We start from the raw sequence: 16742 nt of genomic DNA on the forward strand, positions 1-16742 counted from the left end.
TTTCTTGGCATTTCTAAAATGGTAATGGCAAATCCATCTTTACCACTAAAGAAAATGTACCACCACCATTCCAAAAATATTAAACATTAAGCAGTTACTACTTTCCAATCAGGAATTAAAGCTTAAGACTGTTTTATGGAATATCCAATGCTAGCCTATGGAAGGAGTAGGACTCACAGCTGTGATAAAATAATGTAGCTGTTTGTCACTGCCAGGACATGTAAAATGTTTTTTTAATTAACACATTTTATTGATATTTTTATTGGTACGTTCTGGCCCTGAGGCCAATTACGTACCCATTACAACAGTATAGCCAGTATTAGAGAAGATTAACTGTAACAACTTACGTTGGCACAGGTAATACACCCCAGGGACATGTAAAACTTAAAAGTACATGTCCTGCCTTAGAAACAGCACCCTGCCGTTAGGGTCACTTACAGTCTGCCTTAGGGGTGGCTTATGTGCAATAAAAGAGGAGTTTAACGCTTCGCAAGTGGTTTTAAATGCCAAGTCGAAGATGCAGTAAACCTCTCACCCAGGCCCTGCAATGGCAGGGCTGAGACGAGTGTGAAAGGCTACTTGTGTGGGTGGCGCAACCAGTGCTTCAAGCCCACGAGTAGTATTTAGATTACAGGCCCTGGGTATATGGTATACTACTCTACAAGGGACTTCTAAGTAAACTAAATATGGCAATCGTATAGCAATGTCAACATGTTTTAGGGGACACGCACATGCACTTTAGCACTGGTTAGCAGTGGTAAAGTGCTCAGAGTCCTAAAGCAAACACAAAGATAAAGCAAAATATTGGAGGGAGGCAGGCAAAAAAGTGAGGGAAAACCACCCTGAGGATGGCAGGTCCAACACTTCTGTTTTTAGGATGGTCAGAAAACATGTGATCAAGAAAACACATAGAGTTTACGATCTTTGTGAAACACAGGCTCCTAGAAGTGTCACCTACATCACTGCCATAAAATGATTGTCCTGGAGGAAACCACAGCAGCGTTCTTGGCTTGCTCTAGGAGCTGGTCTCTGAAACCAATATGTTCTACAAACACTCTGGGTGGAACGGAAGAAAGGTGTCAAGGCTAGACCAGGCCGCACGCACAAAGATAGTGAAACCTCCCAGAGTATTTAGGCGTAAAAGAAAACAGATGTGGGCAAACCACTCCCATTTCCTTTGTGAAGCTTCACCAGGGATGCATTATTAATAATGCATCAACTCTAGCCCAACCAGAATGCATGACTTGTCTCCCACCAGCATACCAAGGAGCCTCAAAGGATTGGACTTGTAGCCAGGGATTCAAGGGCTTGGACAGTAGTTGGGACCCGGAAGGGGCATCAAGGTGCATTCAGGCTGACTGAGCGCCCCTACTGATCTGAATCCCAGATACCAAAGGGACTTTTAGAAACAATCTGCTCTGGAATCCATCCTTACGTTCATACAGTAACAACATCCATCCATCCATACAAGTGCTGGAATAAGCAAGATCTTGGGGATCCAGCATCAAAAACTGACCTCACAGAGGACTGATGGAGACCAGTAGCCATGCAGATGCAATGAATGAAACAGGCTTCTTACTTAAAGAGTGTTTGTCACAAGGTTACTGAATTGTTGAACTTTTATCAACGCCACACAAGTAGCCAGGGGAGACTATACCTGAACTTGGTGGAAGGCAAACCAGGTGGACCAGCGCCGGACACCTTTTTAGATTAGAATACATTTTTCACATGAAAGACATTCACCAAGCTGACCACCCTAGCAATCTGAGCAATTTAAGTTTTGGAGGAAATGTGGTTTAGTGGAGCTTTTTTCATATTTCATTACAATCCTCTGTTCTTTATGCCGATTTGATGTGCAATATCCATTCCATCTCTCTCCCATTTTTTGCTTGGAGAATCTCTGTTATTCTTCTTTTCAGGTTTTTTTTTCAGGCTGTTCCTCTGCTGAACTTCACTGGTTTTCTCCTTGTGAGCCTTCTTTTCTTTTCCCTCTCTATTTGCGTTCACAATCTTGACTTTCATTTGCTGTTTTGAAGCGGCGGCGCAAGTTGCATTCATGTAAGTCTCCTTCAACTATTCCTTTATCCCTCCTACATCTTTCTCTTTTTTTCACACCAGTATTGCCCCCATTTTCCTCTTCCACAGTCTTGCTTTGCCACGGGTCCCCACTGAAGCTTTCTTCCTTAAACAAATTACATAAAGAATGCACCCAGACTCCGGATTAGATTCAACTCTGGGGCCAGAATTTGCCGGTCTGGTTTCTCTACATTAGCAAAATTGTGTTTTGGATGTGTGTGTTTACATTCAGATGGGACATGGCCTCACAGGCGAGGGTCATTCTTTCACTTTTGTAAGAGGTAAAGTCTAATTTGAAAATACCTGGCCCATGTCTGGAACAGAAGAACCACAAAAAAAGGGAAGCAGCTGGGATTCATTATAAGTGATTGAAATTGTTCCATCAACCTGAGTGGGAATTACTGTGCACATTGCTTGTGACCAGTTTCCACTTGAGTGATGTTTGCTCAATTGAATTCTATGTTCCACAGTAAATTTCCACTGGGCGCAATCCTTAAATAATGCACAGCCTTGTGTACTCAATGCCAGACCTTTGCTCTGAACCATGCATCTCTGATAAAACCTGTTTGGACCCTTAGAATATTTCTGGACTTTCTTTAGCCATGAGTAGACCTTCATGGGCTTCCATAAAAACATACAATTACAAACATTCACTCTGACTGCCATTGACACACATGGACTAGCATTGTATCCACTTTCCAAGCAAAACCTTTCTTCGTGGCGAATGCTCCTATGTAGTGTTTCTGCGAGTTCTCCCATTTGGACCCCTATCTCACAGATGACCAGCACTTGGAATGTACAGGACCTGTGTTCTCTCATTCTTGAGTCCTAAGCTTCGCATGCACTGATACAGGTGAGTTAGGGATACTTCAGGGATGCCGGAGACGTGCCTCTGTGTGTTGATGGACTAGGAAGATCGGGAGGTCAGCTAAAGCCCCCCCAAGCCACTTCAGCACTGCCTGCCCATTTCAAACTCCTGTGAGTTGTTTCCACTGTTTCAAAGATTCAGAGAGGGTTAAGTGGAGGTGCTGCATATTTTTATTTGCTTTGAGCCAAGGTTGAAATAAACCAAGATGAACTAAAGCTTATAGGCCCCTTGTCTTTCGGGGATACACTGTAGATCATCCTGGTCTCCTGCTTAGACCCTCATTCATTGTCCTAGGACTAGAGAATCGGGACTTGTGCAGATCTCTCTGCTGCCAGAACTTGTAGCAGAGGACTTTGCGGTATGGCTGCAAGCGGGGTCCACAGCCTTAAAGTGGAACTGGTTCAGAATGAAAGCAAGAGTTCACATTCCCCCCCCCCGCGCCTCAAAGGTTAAAGCATCATGGCCATGATCCAAAGCTCTCAATATCACCCTGTGGTTCTTGATTTTTAAAAATTTCTGTAGGTCTCAAGGAAATAACATTGAATTTTTAGGCACTGTAGAATTCTGCTATTTCAAGACAATTAGCTAATCTTGCAGCATTCAAAAACTGAGAATGGGACAACTGGTATAAAGTTCTAAAGAAGACCTACTAGAATATTCTTCCATTAAATTACTTTTCTGTCAAATATTCTGCATAAAGTAAAATGCTGTCCTATTATTATCTCATTGCCAAGTGATCACCGTTGTCCATTCTTCGTTTACAAGTATATATGGACTGTCTTTCATAGTGAATGCTACCCTTTTTAATATGGACTGTTTTTTCTATTATTCAGATAGGTGTTCCGCTTGTAGTGTAGGAAATGCACGCTCAACCCTTTTAAGATGGCTGCATATTAGAAAATAAATAGTGTGTGGAAGCTCTCTTGTAATCAAAGTTTGTGCCATAATGCAAATGTTTTCTGTGTGATCTGGTAGTTGTTGAATGACAGCTCCAAGAAAGTGTCTGCAATCACTTCCCAGTGATGGGGAATGCAAACTTTCCTAGCTTTCGCGTCAGAAAGTTTTCATTCTGTTCAGAACAAGGAGGCAAGTATTAAGCTGGTAAGTTTTTTTATTTCTGAACAGCAGCCCAATAGAACAAAACATGTGACTACAAATGCCAGAGTCTTTTAAACTTCAAACATGAATCCATAAATAGCAGGTATTTCAACCAATCAGAGGTCACTTTAACTATATAACACCCAGGAGGATGGTGCTGTGCTCCAGGAGGTCAGATAGGCTGCCCCGGCCAAGTCCAGGACCAACTGGAGCCACACAGCACCAATGCCCAGGGTAACAGACCGCTTGCAGCAACCAAAGCCTGGTTAATTCCAATCCGAACTCCAACACTAAACAGCCTTCAGGGGATGTCAGCACCACAGAGACCCACTCCCAGGGTGGCCCAGCTGTCCTGATGTTTGCAACCTCAACTGGCGAGGCTAAAAAACACGAGTGCCTGTGACAGACAAGTCGAGAAGACCGAACCACTCTGCACCCGAGCGCCCCAGCTTGGGTTCCAGAGAACTGCCTGTCATTTCTCGCTCACAGGGCCCTCAGAAACCGAGCCCCCATTGGGAACTCCAGGACTTGTCCCCAAATCCCCCTCTGCAGCCTATTTCTAGATGGCCGCACCTCTCTCCATTGGTGTACCGAGCAAAGCTACCATCCCGACCAGCACTTCTGCACACGGATTCTCCAGGGTAGGTAACGACTAACTGCTGGTGGTTCTTGGCCCCCTACGACCTTACGTCCAGAAGGGGACCCCCAGAATCCGAACTGAACTAACTGTATGCAATGTATGCGTTTTCTTTCATAGGAAAGCAATGCTGCGTAAAGACACATTTAAGTGAAAATTTTACTTAACTGTGAAAGTCAATATTTTACAAATTACTTACCGGTTTACGAAGTTCTTGATATCAAAATGTATATAAAAATAATTGTTATTTTTCTAAAATAGTCTTGGATTTATTCTTTGAGTGTGTGTGTCTCATTTACTGCCTCTGTGCGTGCAACAAATGCTTAGCACTACCCTCTGAAAAGCCTAAACTGCCTGCCCACACTAGCACAAAAGAATGCACTTGGGATTCTTATTTGTGCCCCAAGGGTCCCCTGGACTTTCCAGAGTGTACCTCGTTTTGTTGTACTATGTAGACAGCCAGCTTCCTACAATGCAGATAAATCATGTAGCTATGACGAGACTTTTTACTTATATTACCTTGGTGCCAAGAGCATTGTAGCTATGGCCTTTGTAAAGGCATTCCAAACTGGCAAAGCCTATTTTAGATTACTGCTAGCAACCCTGCCTGATGCAGGTGACCATTGCTGCTACCTTGCATAACATGGCCACATCTTTGATGTGGTCACTATTACAACATTAATAATACTAGTAGCTAGGAATAATTTTCGTTTAATATAAGTAGCTCTTGTTACAGAAAAGTTTGGAGACCCCTGGTCAACACCACAAACAGCAGACAACGGTCTGCATCCCAGACACCCAGAAACACCAAGCGACAATTGAAATCGCTAACCCGGCGTTATACCAAAAAGAAATAAACATTTACCCAATCGAAATTATGACAGAAAAGGGATGCAACTGTTTAGAGCCGTTATGTGAAACATCTCAGAAGGCAGCAGATTCTGGAGAAACACAGAGGGCCAATGAACAGCATCTACTAAAAGAATGAAAACTCTGACAGAAGAACACACTCACCTGGAGGTAGAAAAAGGGCTCCCCGCACCCTGCCTTCCCGGATCGATATCCGTCGCACTCCAGGCGCCACGTACCACCGCTCAAACGTCTGGCTGGCCAAAGGCTTGACTGTAGGTGATGGCTCAAGCTGAACTGAATCAAAAACTTCCACGGTGATCCGGTATGGGCTTCCAATCACATCTCGCTTCATGAGCCGGTGGAAAGGCTTCTCGGAGCTCAAGGCCCAGAGGAGGCCCATGGGCAGCACACCTCGGAAATCCCCTCCGATGGCCACTGCCCGTTCCAGGTCCACCTCTCCAGAAGCATCCCCCCTGTAGAATACCCGTGAGGTGAATAAGAATCCTTTTTCATCCAAAAGTGAGGCCCTGAGAGTCACCAGCTGATTGGGCTCCAGACCAGAGACGAAGATTCTGACGGGCTCATCCGCCAGCGAGACCTTTGGGAGCACAGAGATATCAACCATTGTGGAGGCGATCTCTGAACTCGCTCACAGTGGAAGCCGTTACCTAGCAAATAAAGCACAAAAGAAGAGAAGGAATCAGTACCATACCCCTCTTAGAATGCAGGTCAGACTCTTTAGATGCTTACTTTAACAACAGTACACCAGAACAAGGCATGGCCTAGAGGTATGGGAATAGAGCAAGGGCTAACAATAGAGAGATAAACATCTCAGGACACGTTTTTAGAGGTCCATTAATAGGTTGCCAGGTCAAGAATACCAGCTCACATGTATTATTTCCAAAGCCGAAGATTTGGATAATATGCACTTTACTGTTACTAAGGGGTTTTCATTCAGAGAGACATTCCTTCTTTGTTGAAGTCATTCTAAGCTTTGCTCAACTCAACTCAGCCTAGCAACCAAACTATTTAGAGTAAAAATACAAGGAATTGTGATGCAGATAGTTCTACTTGATATGGGCTTATGTGTGTAAATGTTTGACGTTTCAGGACCATCTTCAGGACTATATTTGTTTGGAAAGACATCCTGGGGAATAGGGAGTTCCATGTGGACAATACCAACGTGCCAGTCCATGAACATTAATACTAACTGCAAAGCACTAACCTGTGGTATCAAGCCCACTGGAAGCAAAGCACGGAGCAAGTCCTACCATGCCCCACAATGTTCTTTGGGGTAAACTGTACCTCGTTCACTTCCAAGAATTACTGTAGGGAATGGGGGAAGGGTTGCAATGCCATCCTGTACCGTGAGCACCTCTCAACTTTTAGCTGACTGGTAATGGTGGTAACTGACTGACTGACCCTGGGCTCTGCCTAACCAGGCCCAGGGCCAGAGCTATGTTGAGAACATGTAGACTAAAGTGAAAACACCTTCATACACTAGGGTACAGTAAGGGTTGGAGTACCCCTGTGATTGACATGACCTACCCTATCAGACATAGTAGGGCAGGGCGATTGAAACTACCGATCAGTCTCTAGTATATAATAGGGCATGGCAGTTTAGAGGCCAGCGGACGTTTCTGCACTTGCATGTGTGCACCGCTGAGGCCTGAGGTCATTTTTATAGTGGCTCTGGGTGGCAGGACTGATTTTAAAAAGTAATTTGTGCCCTACCTCGACTTTTGTTTTTGAGGCACCTAAAATGGTTAACCTATAATGTTTGAGCATATTAGGTACGCCGAGGGTCTCCCCTATGTGTTCTAGGTGTGGGGGTCAGGTATCTATAAGGTGGACACTTATAAAATGAGTTTACTAGGCTATGGGTAAAGTCAAATTGTACATTTCACTCTACACATTGTGATAAAGTGCTGCCCAAAATTGACTTTGGTATTAGGAGCACTGTAGAGGGAGGATCTACAATATTATTACATATTCAGAACCCCAAAAGTCTCACCTAGGTGTTACTGGGGTGGGGATTATAAGACTTTTTTCGTCTGTAAGCCAAAATTCAACCCTGTACTGTTCTACCCTGATTGATCAGATATAAGTGGGTGGGCCTGGTTGCTTTGAAGAGGTGATAGATGACCCCTGAGGTTAGCAAGCCTCTCGGGGAGGAGAGGTTGCTGGACATAGGAATGCCAGCCTGGAGTACTACCAGTGGGTTTGTAAAGGTTTTGTTCAAGTAGATGGTGGGAATTGAAGTCTCACCCTTTCAAGGACCCTCTTGGAGATTCCAGAACCTTGGATTGTGTGTTGGATACTTTGGGACACGCAAGAAGAACTTCAGGAAAGAGTTCTAACTGGACCCCGCCTACTGGAGAGGGCTGAACCAGAGTGGTATGAAATCCTCCAGAACAATTGCTAAAATTGAATGTGTCTCCTGTCAGAGCTAACAAAATGACTAAAAGGGGCAATGTTGGTTTCTAAGCTCTAGAAAGTGACTAATCTTTTTTAAAAAAAATCGTTTTGGTGTCATTTAAAGGATACAAATATTTCCTATTTTTATAAATTGGAGTTGTTTTTTTATTTTGTGTTGTGTCTTTATTATTTACTTAATTGGTGTTTTTAAATGCTTTACATACCTGTCTTTGAAGTTAAGCATGCCTGCTCGCAGCCATGTTACCAAGTGTTGAGCATAGGAATAATGTTCTAAGACCCATTCTGAGCCCTATACTGTGTAACTGGCCTGATTACCAGTGGCAGACCTACATTTTGCCCCTACCAATAATCCACTTTCCAACAGGAAGGGACAAAACAAGAAAAAAGGCCAACCTCTGATCATGTGATGTCACGCTTGTGCCTCTTTCACCAACAATTATGCACAAGTATTACATGTGTGTAATCACTAACAATCTTAGTACTGTTGTACACTGTACATTCATACCACGCTCATTCAAGCATTGTTACCTGGCTGCCCCAATAAGAACTTGGATTAGTGAAAGAACAACTTAGTGCAGACATGGTGTACTGGCAAATGTTCTGAACTCTCAGTCTTAAGCTCAAGGCTCAGTGCGAAACAACTGAGAAGCGAGAAACGCACTTCAATTTACTAAACACTTGTTTTTGAATATCTCTCAAGCCTTCTATTGTCCAAGCAAGAGTTCTACTTGAATTACGCCGCATGCATAAGCCTGATCGTTAGTCCTACTTCATTCGTTAGTTGGTTAGCACTAACGGTGCGCTTGTGCGCGAACATGCGCCCCTAGTTCTGTACTCAATGAGTTTTTTAGATCTCGCTGAGTCAGCGCGCATTCGCTGCTCGGAAAGACATTTAGTAGGGGCTTTGGGAAATGCTCCCAAAGTGGCGACCAGCTCGCTAGAACGCGCGCTTGCACGCACATCCCTTGCGTGTTTTAGCGTCATCGCGATCACTTTTGCTTTCACAGCGATTGCGACGACTTTCGTGGCCAATGCAGTGTGTTAAAAAATGTCAGGGTTTTAGCATGGCGAGCGAGGTTCGCGGGAGCAGAAGCATCATGAAATATAACCTATCAAATGTGGAAACTTTTTCTTCACGAGGGCAGCTTTCTTTATTTGCACGTCATTGCTACCATCACTGAAGTATGTGGCCCTGCTTGCTCTTCATTGTACGTTGTATTGACATGCTCCTGCGGTGCGTGTGAAAGCACGCACTTTATAAACCGCATGTCCTCCCTGTGAGTGCAACTGATTGCTAATTCTGCTTCTCTGAGTATAGGATATCCAGTCTTTTACTGTTATACAGCGCTCCGAAGCTAGAGAACACAATCTGACATGATCCGATAAACTTCGACAAAGCTTTGCGTATCATCTGAAACATTTCGAACATAAACCATTAGAAAAGCTGTGGATAATTTACCCGCATTATGGAAGTTACTGTCTGGTTTCTTTACGTTGTTCCGCGTCACCCTTCACCAAACTGTACCCCCTTCTGCCCTGTCGTTTGTTATTAGCAGAATTGACCGCTTAAATTGAAACTCCAGTTTCGCTTTCTCTGCCATGAAAGCAAACTTTCCTTCATCGTCACATTACTTTATTTCAGTGGCAATTTAGCAGAAGAGAATGCTTCTAGCAATTCTGGCAGTGTCCCTCTCCAACGGCTATTAAGTTATGTATTTGGTTACACTTATGAAAAGAAGTCTGCATTACACCAACACTTTAACTCCAAACCGCAAAAACCGAACATCGGCATCTGTGTGCGTTCGAAGAATCCTGCTCTTCTTATGTGGGTGTGCTTTCAATTTATGAGCCAAGCAGGTACATTCATGCAGTATTGGGTACTGCAGTTTGTAGAGAGGATGGAAGCTGTTCCTCTAACTGCATCCTGAAGGACGTGACATTATTGTAGACCGGACTACACTTATTTTTAAGATTTGTCAAAAGGATATTCATTTACATGGCAGTCTAAGTAACGTTGTATGTCTTGAATTGTTTTGCTAAACCAAAAGAGAAGTTTAGAGATACAAGCGGGTTTAAATCTGAAACCAGACACACAGGAACAAATGCTGTATCACATGTGTTTTTTTTCTCTTGATAGGAGATCACCTGGATCAGAGAGAAAAAAAACCACCTGAATCAGAGAGAATCAGCATTGGATTGGAAACTGCAATCTACACCGGCTTGCTATATAATATGTGTTTTAATTCAGCTTAACGTCCGAGCACACCGGCTAACCCCTCATACTCTTATTTGTAAAATAGCTCCTCCCTATCACAATCTTGTATGTGGATGAGGCAACTCTTGAAAATGTGTGTGGTGAGAAGGGGTACTGTTCTGCCTATTTCCAAGCCCTGGGGCAATCTATAGTTGCTGTGTGGCCCTGGGGTACTATTGGGTCTTTTTTTAGATCCCTGAGCAATCCATCCTTGCTGAACAACCGCTTGGTAAGCAACAGCTTTTTTTGCCATCTATGTCACAGGGCCTTGTACCTGATTTCTTAACATTGTAGATGTAAGTCCAGTTTATTACCCTTACACGAGACCTGCAAGTATTCCATGCTGTCCTTTGGCAATCATTTTTACTTATCAATGCTTTTCAAATACCGTTTCAAATCGTTACTATAATCAATATTGTATTGTTTATTAAGGCATCCATAGAGAGACTGAGGACTGATTTTAAAACGTTTAACCGACAACAAGCTGAAAAGTGGTACAGGTTACTCTAATACATTTCTATTCTCCCTCTGCACTGTTCAACAGAGCCAGAGGCTTTCAGTTGGACACATAACATAACTATAGAGATCTATATAACTTGACCTTTATTTTCCTATACTGGTCTCAGCACAGTCCTGAAAACGGACCCATTTTTATCAGGTGGGCTGTGTAGTTTTGATGTAGGAGGATTAGTGCTGGATAACCAAACACTTATAAGGTCCCAAAGGCGAAACCTATTGGCTATGCCAATGCTTGTTTTCCTTTTCTTCGCCCTTTTCTTGAAGATGCCGCAAGAGATTTTTAGCACCAGCTACCACCAAGAATTGCCAGAACACGCCGCTCCCGCCCAGTACCAAGCGAGGATTCTGGATTTGTTTCACGTGACATTAGCCCCCTTAAGCTCAACCACTTGATATACCCATTGCCTAGCAAATCAGTGTGGTGTGAGGGGATTGGTTTATATAAACTCTCAGACAAGATGGCCCCTGAGAGCTTGAAGTTGCACAAGACTTCCTTAGAATATTCTAGAGTGTGTGTGTGTGCCTTTCCAAATCTCCCTAGCATGTAGCCAGTGTTCCTCATGTGCACATACAACTGTTGATCCTAATCTATGTGCGCTTCGCATACATGTTTCGGCAACCTTAAGACCCCTTATGTAATGGACAAGTCATACCATGCTCATTTCTCTTTCACGCTGTGGTGTGTGAGGCGAAATATGAACCTACTGTGTTCAATGGCATGTGTCTGATGCCATGTAAGCAGGTGTGCACCACACCTTGCGTCTCGTTGCGCTCGTCCTCCAGAACCAGTTCTGTGGGTTGGGGCTAACTAAGGAGCCTTCACGACTACTGGTGACATTCTGGAAATATGATGATCTTGTACTCTGGGCGATTATGATGCTACCAGCCAATGCAACGCATTTTAAATCTTTAAATCTAATCTCATAGTGTTGAATTTGTATAGATACTTCAATCAACATACAAACTAAGCATGTGGGCAGTCCCCAGCTTGGCGAATGATTAATGGCAACAAATATACCTGACAGCAGAGCTGCAAAGTCCATAATGAGATTAGATTAGATTAGCAGTTTATAAAGCACCTGGTCCCCTCGCTAAAAATTCTTCCTCCTCGTCAGTAAACTAACCCCTGTCTTCTGCAACTGCAGCGGGCGGAACACATAACGCCATGGAATACTCGCCCCCTTTAAATATAAGGAGATTCCGTCACATGTACCCGAGAGATGTTTTTACAAGCGAAAAACCACCATCTCTAAATGTTAACAGTGATTTCAGTCTCAGTGATGGGGGGGATGGGATATTTCTGAATGTATTCTCAATTTACATTCACAAATAGATTAGTAAGTTAAAAGTATTCAATGCCCATGGACTGTACCAATACCTCAAGCACATTTCTTGGTCAGCATGGACATCATTTAGGCAGTCACACCGGTTACCTCTGATCTTCAGCTTGAGACCCCAAACCCTGTATTTATGCCGATAACCAGGGGGGTAGGTACCATTGGAGCAGCAGCACTGGGGAGCAAAGCTGTGAGGGGTCCATTCATCCCACATAATTTCTGTATTTTACTGCCCCAACATTAGTCAAATAGGTCATTTTCCTTGCTTGTACCAGGGCCCATGGCGTCCTTGCTACACTACTATTAGCAAAACATGCTGGCGTATTGTCTTGTAGTACTGCGACGGCCATTTAAAATAAAAAAAATTAAAAAGTAGAGTTTTATATAGCATGAACTAGACCTGGAGTTATCAGAGCGCTTTACATGAGCACCAGTTAAGTTACAGACGGACACATTCATTTTTTATGTCTCGCCTATGCAGCACCAGCTCCGAGGTCGATAGCCCTAGCCGTAAGGGTCTGGCTTGGCTCGAAGACAGTGGTGCCTGCCTCAGAATGGGGGTATTGGGGCAGGGGGGCGAGGATGGATAATTCAAAATAAATTAAAATAAACTTACCTTTGCCACCATGCCTCTCCTCTGCCCTCGTAAATGAAGACCAGCACGTGGTAGCACCGGAAGCACTCCGGCTCCCGTACTCTCAGCCAATCACAACGCTGCATGAGCAGCATCGTGATTGGTCTGAGCAGTCTGTTTGACCACTCAGGCAGTACCCAGGAGCCTGGGACTGTTCTCCATGGGGCTGTGCAACACAGCCCCTTGGAGAAACACCAGTGGTGTGACTCCTTGACAACTGGTTCAAGGCCAGCACTCTCCCCAGCCGCTCCACCTGTTGCCTGGCTCCAGCCTCCAGCTCTGTGCCCTCCGCCAGGGTTCGAGCCAGCAGCCCGTCCCGGCGCCGCTGCTCCACCCCTGCAGTTCACCAGTTTCATCTGCTAGAGCTCCCCCTCTGTCCCTTATTGTTGCTGTTGCCCTGGTGTGCTTGTATTCTGTGCCCGTACTTTGTTTGTTTTCTCCCGTTCACTTTCGTGTAAGTTTGATTTTCGTTTTTTAGCCTCCCTGTTTGCTTACGCTGTTTTCCTGCCGCTGCTGCCCCACCCCCGATCCGGCCTGCTCCCGCCTCCTACCTCTGATCCCGCCCCCCTCCCCTTCATATGGCGAACGCTGCTGGGCAGCGCATGTCTGCCAGATGGCATAATCGCCTCGGCAAGCATCCAAAAACTCACGCTGCCAGCTGGCATAATCGCCGCGGCAGGCACCCAAAACTCGACAATATCAGAAGGCACTAGATAGACAAAGACGACACTCTGAGGAAACTTGCTGACAATTCTGCAAACTATATTGACCGCTACCCGCGGCCCATCACTGAGCTGACCATGTGATAAACCCCAACTGTGACAAAGAGTCACACTTCGATAAGACAACCGAAACAGCGACTAAAAAATTCTAAATGAATGTGGAGTAATGAGGTGACTACCTCGGTATCCAAAAACTCATCACTGTCAGAAGGGATCTGACAGGAGAAGACAAGACACAGAGCAGCGCATGTGACTCCTTGACCGTTGGTTCAAGGCCAGCACTCTCCCCAGCCACTCTGCCAGTTACCGGTCTCCAGCCTCCAGCTCTGTGCCCTCAGTCAGGGCTCAAGCCAGCAGCCTGTCACAGCGCTAATGCTCCACCCCTGCAGTTCACACGTTTCGTCTGCTAGAGCCCCCCCTGTCCCTCATTGTTGCTGTTGCCCTTGTGTGCCTGTATTCTGTTCACGTACTTCGTTTATTTTTTTCTCCTGTTCACCTTAGTGTAAGTTTGATTTTTGTTTTTTAGCCTCCCTGTGTGCTTGCGCTGTTTTCCCGCCGCTGCTGCCCCTGTGGCCTCGCCCCTGATCCAGCCCGCTCCTGCCCCCTACCTCTCATCCCGCCCCCACTTCATATGGCAGCCGCTGCGCGCAATGAGGCAAGTCTGTCTGCGCCCGTCCGCGCCCGGACCGTGCCCAGCGCCAGACCCCATAGCCCCCACGAGTGCCACAACTCCCAACACCGCTAACACCCTCCATGCTCTCAACGCCAGCCGATCCTCCACCTGCTTCCAGGGCACCTCGAAGCTCACCTTGGGACCCTTCACCTGCCGAAACTGCAGCTAGACCAATCAGCGCAAACCTGCTCGTCCTGCCCATCCCACCAAAGCAAACCACAACCATCTTAGATACATACTACTCAACACCCGCTCAGTCCACAGGCACGCCTTTGAACTCTCGGACCTACTCGATTCATCCTCCCCGGACTTCGCCTTCCTGACGGAGACCTGAATAAATGCATCCTCGGCGCCGGCCAAAGCCATAGCCATCCCAGATGGCTACAAGATCACCCGCAGGGACCGATACAACAAACCAGGAGGAATCGCCATCGTCCACAGGAACACCATCAGAATTTCGACCAACACTGAAGACTCCCTCAGCATGGACGAACACCTACACTTCCAAATCCACGTCGATCACAACACCACCCTCAGAGGAACCCTTGTCTACAGACCCCCGAGACCCTGACCACAGTTCAGCGACTCCATCACCGACCTCATCAGCACACATGCCCTCGCCTCCACAGACTACATCCTCCTCGGAGACCTGAACATCCGAGTTCGCATATACTGGCAACTCCACAACCTTGATCGATAACTTCGCCAACCTTGGTCTCAAACAGCTCGTCACGATACCCACCCACTCTGCCGGACACACCCTCGACACCATCTTCTCCACTAGCAATCACGTCACCTTCAGCCACACAAACGAACTCCATTGGACCAACCACCACTGCATTAACTTCTCCTTCGAGAAACACACCATGCACAACCAAGTGTAACGAATCCCACACCGCAGCTGGAACAAAGTCAACGAAGACCAGCTTATCACCACCCTTGCCCCAGGCCCTCCACCAGTGCCCTCAGACACAAACACAGCGGCCCACAACTTCAGACAATGATTCGGCGACTGCGCCAACACTCTTGCCCCGATCAGGAAAGCCTCAAACAGGCGCATCGATACGAGAGCCATCTGGTTCAACGCCGACTTCCCGACTTCCAAGCAAACCTGCTGAAGACTCAAGAAGCAGTAGTGCCACAACCAGACAACCATGCAGCACTCAAGAATGCCAGACACATGCACCACCAACTCCTCCGATCAGGCAAAAGGACCTCCTTCAAGGAACGCATCGACAACAATGCACACAGCAGCAAAGAGCTCAACATCTTGAAAGAACTCGCCACCCCCAGCTCGAATGACAACCCACTGTCACAAGAAATCTGCGACTCCCTGGCCACCTTCTTCCACTGCAAGATCGCAGACATCCACAACAGCTTCGACGCCCAGACACAGACGCCAGACGCTGACAAACTCCCCTCCCCCCGACTCAACAGCCACCAAACACACTGACCTCCTGCTCTCCTGGAACAACATCAACAATGAAGACTTCATCAAAATCATGAACACCATCCATTCCGGCCAACCTTCCGACCCCTGCCCCCACGACATCTTCAACAAAGCAAACTCCATCATCGCACTTCACCTCCAGAAGATCATCAACAGATCCTTCGAGACGGCTACCTTCCCGGAGAGCTGGAAACACGCTGAGATCAACGCCCGACTCAAGGAACTCAAGGCGGACCCAAAGGACCTCAAGAACTTTCAACCCATCTCCCTGCTCCCATTCTCGGCAAAAGCTATTGAGAAGACCACCAACAGACAACTGACCCACTTCCTTCCGGCTTACGAAGCAATCACAGCACCGAACCCACCCTCATAGTCGCCACCGACGACATCAGGACCATGCTGGACAATGGCGAAACCGTGGCCTTCATCCTCTTGGACCTCTCAGCGGCCTTCAACACCGTCTGCCACCACACCCTGCACACACGCCTCCACGATGCAGGGATACGAGACAAACCTCCTTCCTCACCGGCAGAACCCAGAGAGTTCGCCTTCCCCCATTCCAATCCGATACCACCACGATCACCTGCGGCGTACCCCAAGGATCCTTCCTCAATCCGACCTTTTTCAAAATCTACATGGCACCTCTAGCCAACATCATCTGAGCGCACCACCTCAACATCATCTCGCACACCGACGACACCCAGCTGATCCTCTCCCTCACCAAGGACCTGGACACTGCCAAATCCAACCTCCACGAGGGAATGAAGGCTGTCGCAGAGTGGATGAAGACCAGCCACCTGAAACTGAACTCTGACAAGACGGAGGTCCTCATCCTCGGCTCCACCCCCTCCACATGGGACGACTCCTGGTGGCCGGCCTCGCTGGGAACTGCCCCTACACCCACCAACCACGCACGCAACCTGGGGTTCATCCTGGACTCAATGCTCTCCATGACCCAGTCAACGCTGTCTCCTCCTCCTGCTTCAACACCCTCTGCATGCTCCATAAGATCTTCAGATGGATCCCCACTGAAACCAGAAGGACAGTCACCCAAGCCCTCATCAGCTGGCTGGACTGCGGCAACGCCCTCTACGCAGGAACCAAAGCCAAACTTCAGAAGACTTGAACGCATACAAAATGCCTCTGCACGCCCGACAGTGGCGTAAGGAAACTTGAGGGGGCC

The 16742-nt window shown here is 46.5% G+C and overlaps 1 protein-coding gene across 1 annotated transcript in view; it reads right to left on the reverse strand.

Annotated features, from left to right (window-relative positions):
• The window catches only part of LOC147740936 (bile acid-CoA:amino acid N-acyltransferase-like), a 73714-nt gene that overhangs the window by 43632 nt on the left and 13340 nt on the right, over positions 1-16742 (reverse strand). The window contains exon 2 of the mRNA XM_086952221.1: positions 5694-6199. Within this exon, the coding sequence (XP_086808347.1) occupies positions 5694-6156 (463 nt within the window). The 5' untranslated portion in view covers positions 6157-6199. The remainder of the gene's footprint in view (positions 1-5693; positions 6200-16742) is intronic.

Source organism: Lissotriton vulgaris, chromosome 1_1, assembly GCF_964263255.1.
Source record: "Lissotriton vulgaris chromosome 1_1, aLisVul1.2, whole genome shotgun sequence".
Classification (NCBI taxonomy): domain Eukaryota; kingdom Metazoa; phylum Chordata; class Amphibia; order Caudata; family Salamandridae; genus Lissotriton; species Lissotriton vulgaris.